This window comes from Arachis ipaensis, chromosome B3 (genome assembly GCF_059453495.1).
Source record: "Arachis ipaensis isolate K30076 ecotype BB chromosome B3, ASM5945349v1, whole genome shotgun sequence".
NCBI lineage: Eukaryota > Viridiplantae > Streptophyta > Magnoliopsida > Fabales > Fabaceae > Arachis > Arachis ipaensis.
Genome location: NC_142438.1, coordinates 140,384,311 through 140,390,723, shown reverse-complemented (window position 1 = coordinate 140,390,723; position 6,413 = coordinate 140,384,311). Strand labels below are relative to the sequence as shown.

The 6,413-nt window shown below is 27.3% G+C and overlaps 1 protein-coding gene across 1 annotated transcript; it reads right to left on the bottom strand.

Moving 5' to 3' along the window:
* Positions 1 to 1,434: 1,434 nt before the first annotated feature.
* Positions 1,435 to 4,215, bottom strand: LOC107634773 (protein ENHANCED DISEASE RESISTANCE 2-like). Its single transcript, XM_016338196.3, has 6 exons — positions 3,872 to 4,215; positions 3,560 to 3,722; positions 3,309 to 3,437; positions 2,975 to 3,169; positions 1,914 to 2,036; positions 1,435 to 1,782 (listed from the first exon to the last, which is right to left on the bottom strand). Exons 1-6 carry the CDS (start codon positions 4,030 to 4,032, stop codon positions 1,669 to 1,671), a joined length of 885 nt encoding a protein of 294 aa, XP_016193682.2. The 5' UTR covers positions 4,033 to 4,215; the 3' UTR covers positions 1,435 to 1,668.
* Between the last annotated feature and the right edge of the window lie 2,198 nt (positions 4,216 to 6,413).

Here is a 6,413-nt window from a genome sequence, read left to right as displayed (position 1 = left end):
GCATGCATCAACAAAAGAGAATGAAGAATGAAGATTCGAGGCATATTATAGGTGAGTTTGGACACACATGTAACTCTCACGTGACAAATTCGGCTTGGGTTTTTCTAAAGCGTGTGGGCCCTTTAATTTTCCCATTTCCCAACAATTTCTCTTTTAATTTAAATATTTTATATAAATTTAATAATTAAAAATTATTAGAATTTATTTTTGATATACTCTAAAACATTATACATAATCTTACAATTACATTCATTTTTTGAATAATTATTCACATGATTAATATATAAAGTAGTTATTTTTACGTAATTAAATGTATGTGTAAAATTACTTTTTACTGAGAGTATATTAAAATTAAATTTATATTAATGTTGTTTTTACATAAAATAATTAATTAATTATATAATAGGGCACTTCCTTGTATTTTTCTGATGTGGTAGGGTGGCAATGCAAGTATGCAACCGCCATGTCATGTTGAACATATATTGATTGTGTCTGTGGCTATTATTTAAAGGCGATGGAAAATGAGAAAAGGTCTTGATGATTTTGGAGTTTTGTGCTTATATTTCAGCGTATGAGGAAGGTTCATGAACTACAAATCCAATTCCAACCAAAATGCTGAATACAGAATTGAGATATCTAGCACTTTGTTTGACCGAAAACAAAAAATCTGGCATCCCTGATTAGAAAATTAACTATTAATTTTGTTTGTATTTGATGAATTTTCGGAAAATGTATTTTGGACTGGCACCGATTGATTCGTCAACGAAAGCCCGGGCCATATTGTGTTTTGGGCCTTTGCAACTCGGTTAGGCCTAACAAAAAATTCAATGTAATGATTTCGAGTACTGCTAGGGAGTCAATGGCTTATTTGTACAATGTGTACAATGAACTATATGAGTTAGAAAATGAACATCACCCATAATATTCAGAATAACTATCTGAATACTAGGAATAATAAACATCTCATATCATAAAACTACTCATCCCAAAAATTTAAACTAATTTTGGGGTTCACCAAAGATCGAATTCTTGATCTTTTGGATCTAAATCTTTAATATCATGTCATGATACTACTCATCCCAGAAGCTTACACTAATAAAAAAAAATAATACTAATAATTATATCTTTAATACTCCCTAAACCTCCATTATGCACGTTATACAAATATTTCATTGGCTCTCTATACTTTCCCAATCATTTCGCACCAGTAAATATGGTGTTGTTGATCATTTCATATTATTATTCCTTGCTTTCCAATATTGTTATGCTCAGGAATGTGAGGAAAACGTTGGGACTTCTGTAAGGTTTTCAAGTATTACAGAAATATTAATATTTTAGTTGTTTTAACGTTAATTTGCAATAAATTAAAATCAATAATTAAAATATATAAAACACTAATATTTTTGAAACACATTATGGGAGCAATAACACGTCTACTCCAAAAAATACACATTTATACATTTAAAATTTTAATACCATAATTACATAACAAGATATTTGTATAAACAAAATTCAAACTTGTGGAAGAAATTAGCTTTGCTTCGTCCTTTTTCTGTCCTTTTTTTTATTTATTTTTTCTCTTTTTTTTTTCCCTTCAGTTGTTAAGTGAACCGATCTAGCACCAAATTCACACGTTATTCTAACCTTTTTTGACCATGCCTGCGTAAATCAATTTCCATTCTTAGCTACAATGGTAGGAATTTGGCCATGGTTAGCAAAATCAATCTTATTCAAGCGTAAGCTGCACAACACTTGCTCTGGAAGTTCCTCCTGTTTATGTGCCTGTGGAATAATAATAATAATAATAATAATAATAATAATAATAATAATAATAATAATAAAGGTATTAAAAAGTGAGCATTTGCCATGCACAAAATTATTCAGGAGTAGTGTCAAGGTCGTAATATATATACCTCAATAGTTAAACCTACATCGAGTATTACATTTTTTGAATGGTCTCGAATTGCAAGAAGCCCTTTCCTACATACATAGCTAAAGCGATGTATATCCAGATCAATTTCTAGATAATTAGGTCCCTGCACAATTTAAAAACAAAACAATATATATATATATTAATTAAAATTTACAAGAATGTGATGCATGCCCATTAGCAATTTACTATTTTAAATTGAGGTTCACCTATGCTACTAAAGTAAATGCTTTGTACTATAATATTTCAACAAATTGAAGTTATTATAAAACTATAGAAGTGTGGATTATTGAGAGAGAATGCACTGCCTACATGCAAAAACTATACAAGAGTAAATTACAAATTATTTTTATCATAATAGATTTAAAAGCGTCGGTACTTCTAAATTGACTCGACACTTATTATTATAGATTAGATTAATTCGACAAAATTACTAAACAATTAAATATTTTGAATAGTTTTATCGACCTAACTATTTTGAAGAATAGCAAAAGGGTGAGTTATTATTTAAATTTTTAAGATTTGGTCAAATTTTAATTTATTTTTTAATATTTTCAATGTCCTATTTTAATTTCAAAAAATTTTAAATGTGAATCAATGTTATCCGTTGTTAAATTTAACATGAAAAATTAGTATATTAAAAAATTAATAATATTTAATTTTAATACGTAAGTAAAATCGATTCATCAATAATCTCTAATATAAAAGTTTTTCATTTTATTTTAGGGCGTTGATAATTGATTGTTAATATTTAAAATTTTATACAAGAAAGAGAACAAGAAGAAAAAATGTTATAAAAAAGTTTTGGTTATATTTAGTTAAAATGCAAGAATAAGAAGATATGATTTAACTAATGATGTTGTTAACATTTACATTACTTGCTTTATACAATGTGTACAATGTGTACATATTAAACTCGTCTAAAACTTGTTAAGATAGAAATAAGATGTTTAAAATGTTAAAAACCAAATGATGATTTGGCTTAGTCGTTAAAAGACGAAAATAATATTTTATAATAATAAATAGTAATTAATTTTGCTATACCTTAAAGAAATTGTGATGAGGGCGTGAAAGCACTGGCTTGCCATTGTAGGCATCTATACACTTCTTCTCAGCAGCAGTAAGAGTAAGATCGTCTGGATTAACCACCCCAGCCAAAATTTTTAGCCTCTCCCTAAATGGAACCAAGTTGTCTTTCGTAAACCCTTGCACCTTGTCCATATCATCATTCACCAATTTCTACAAAAACAACCATTGCTTTCTTAATACAAAAATAATGTTATATTAATAGTATACTTAATACTATAAATTTTGCAAACAAATAAATACTCTGAAAATTCAAAAGATGAAGCATGTATAAGAGACAATAATATAATACCCGGATGCTCTCCTTAAAGTGTGGAGAAATCTGAGTGTCGAAATTTTCGGACAATTTAAAATATAATACAAGGCTCATTCCTTCTCCATCACCATCATTAAGAAACATGGATGGTGTGTATGTTGGCAACTGAAAAAGATAAATTAAAGATAAAAATAAAATAGAACACTTTAAGGCTCGTTATTATTAATAATTTTGATCAAAATGCAAAGAATGAAGTAAATGTATATAGCTTGAGATGGAGAGTAAACCTGTATATTAACAATAAGGAGAGAAGGTACATTCTGATGTTCTTTTACAAAGGGAAGTTCAAGATGTTGAGCAATGTGATTTACCTTCCTTGGACACAAAAATAAATCTACACCCATTGGTACATAAGGGCTGAAATCTGGAGCAGGACATTTCTCCTTATTTCTGCATATATAATTCTTAATTAATTATTGCCATATTCAAATATTACTCTAATTTTTTTTTTATAAATTTTCTGATACCATATCATAAAACTACTTATTATAAAAGTTTATGTTGTTAGGTTAAGTCCAACATTCAATTTGTTAACATGCCTGAAAAAATTTTCTCCGCGAAGATGGAAGACTGAAGGTGAAATTTGTGACCAAGAACCAGGGGGAGGCTTATCTTTGGTTGAACCAAGAACTTGAAGCCCTGCTTTAGGACGACGAGCAAATCTTTCAGGTGCTCCTCCTACCCATAACTGATTTAACATTTTAATTCATAACTCTCACAATCTGGATTTATGTATCTATTGTTGTTTGACATGAACTTTTGATCATGCATTGCCTTGACCTGTTCAAACTTCAAATAAAAATATTAGAAACAACAAATCATGTGAAAAGAATGCTACATACAAGTGGTTGGCAAGGAATGCTCCTAATCTTAGTCATCAATTGTTTTTACAGGTAATTTTAAATCTTCTATATATAGTGAAGTATTAATTCATTTCAACACACCATCAAAATTTATATATTTGGCCCCATTTTTATTGTATTTGTTTATTTATAAAGTGCCCTTTCTTTTAAATCTTCACATGCTTAATTAATTGTTTAGGCATAAATAACTTTAATTATTTGTAACCATGTTAAGGATACCCCCACCCATCATTATCTATAATTATTCCAGGACTTTATTTTGACCAATTTCTCAAATGTTCAAAAATCAAAACAGGGCTTCGTATTCTGCATTCCAATTCCATTTCCAATCAGAAGCCATTATATTGGAATCTGTCTTTATCTTTCCCTTCCAATAAGATGGCGACAAGCAAATTCCTTTTTCTTTTCTTCGGGTGTAACTGCTCTTTGCCGCAACAATAATGAAGCAAATAATTTTTTCGGCTTATTAACGATTCTGTGTTTTCTTGGTCTAAATATATGAGAATGTCTAAAATACTTTGAGTAAGTATAGGCCTAAGCGTACAATGTGTACAATGGAGGTTTAGAAAGTATCAGAGATATGACCATTAGTGTTACATTGTTCTATCAGGTTACGCTTTTGAGATGAGTGATTTCATGACATGATATTAGAGTTCTAGATCCGAAAGGTCAAGAGTTCGATTCTTGGTGAACCCAAAATTAGCTTATTCATCGACCAAATATTTAGCCAAAACCATTGGCTCCCTAGCAATACTCAAATACTTTTAGTCGGCTGTATCAAATTTAGTTGTGATGTATTCACAGTATAAAATAATTATTTTTTATATTAAATATGTGAATAATTATTTAAAAAAATAAATATAATTAAATAAATAAATAAAATATTTTATATCACATATACACTAAAATTAAACTCTATATTAATATAGGTTTTTTGTACTTTTTCATATTTAAAATTATCTAACCACGGTATTTGTTGTTATTATTTGCATAAAACTAAATTATATTAGGATCAAATTCTTTTAGTTTGAAATAAAAATATTAAATAATTAATATATTTTTTATTTTTATCTCATTCTTAAATCAATACTGGTCAAGTCTTTACATTTATCTAAAATATTAGTCTCCTAATGTTTTCTTTAAAAATATGATATTGAACTATTTTATTTTTATAGAATAAAATTTGATTTTAATGAAATTATTGCTTTGAACTATTTTATTTCCTCTTCTCACTTCTCATAAGTGACCCACTACTGCTGCCCATCCTTTGCACTGGCAGGCCTGAGCCAGACTATTTACACCTCTTTTCTAGCGTTCTACTTCTACAATTTTACTTCTCATTCGGTCCTATTTTAGTTCTAGTTAATTGTTTTTCTCTATTTTTGTTTTAGATTTTGGTTTTGGTTAATTTAATTTGATATTATCGTTAGATATTAAATTTTTCTTTTAAATTCTAATTGATTAATTAATTTTTTGAATTTTTTAAATTTTTTATTTTTTGAATTTTTAATGTTCTTTTAAAATTATCTGATAGTGATACCCAAGACAAAAAAAAAATTGCGGATATCGAACTCAATTCAATAATTTCAATACAGATCAAATTAAAATTTTCATCATATTTGATCTCATCCAATCCTTGACCACTCTTACTTTAAACAAATAAATTGTACCTATATCATTGTGTCTCAGTGTCTGTATTCTTTTGTTTTTGTCACTTTAAAACTCAAACGCACATCCAATAATTATAACAACAGGGCATTTACCGTATTGACCTCCAGTTTTACAATATTGTATTATAAAAAGCAATTTCTTTGATGAAATAAAGAAAAAAATTTTTAATAAAATAGTATAATTGATAAATAAACATATAATATAAAAAAAGTTTCAGTGTTTAATTAAATTTAGTTTTACTTATCAAATAAAAAAAAATGAATGAATCATCTTTTGAGTGAACAATAAAATCTGTATTGAGCCATATTATATCATCAAAAAGCATATTTATAATTATAATTTTATTGTAAGACAATTATTCCAATAAAAATGTCAAAAATATCTTTTTATGATGATTTTAATTTAAAAAGAGTGACTTATTTATTTTGTCACATTTTAAATAAAGATAATATTTTTATACCATATGAAAATCAAGTCTTATAATCTATTATCTAATAATTTAAATAAAATATTTTTACATGATGACAAATATAAAATCTTTATTAAA

Coding starts and splice junctions, on each gene's coding strand:
- LOC107634773 (XM_016338196.3), bottom strand. CDS start 4,032: ATGTTAAATCAGTTATGGGTAGGAGGAGCACCTGAAAGATTTGCTCGT. Junction 2,037..2,974: donor CTCATCACAATTTCTTTAAG/GTATAGCAAAAT, acceptor TAAATTGTGCAG/GGACCTAATTATCTAGAAAT. Junction 1,783..1,913: donor ATGTAGGTTTAACTATTGAG/GTATATATATTA, acceptor ATTATTCCACAG/GCACATAAACAGGAGGAACT.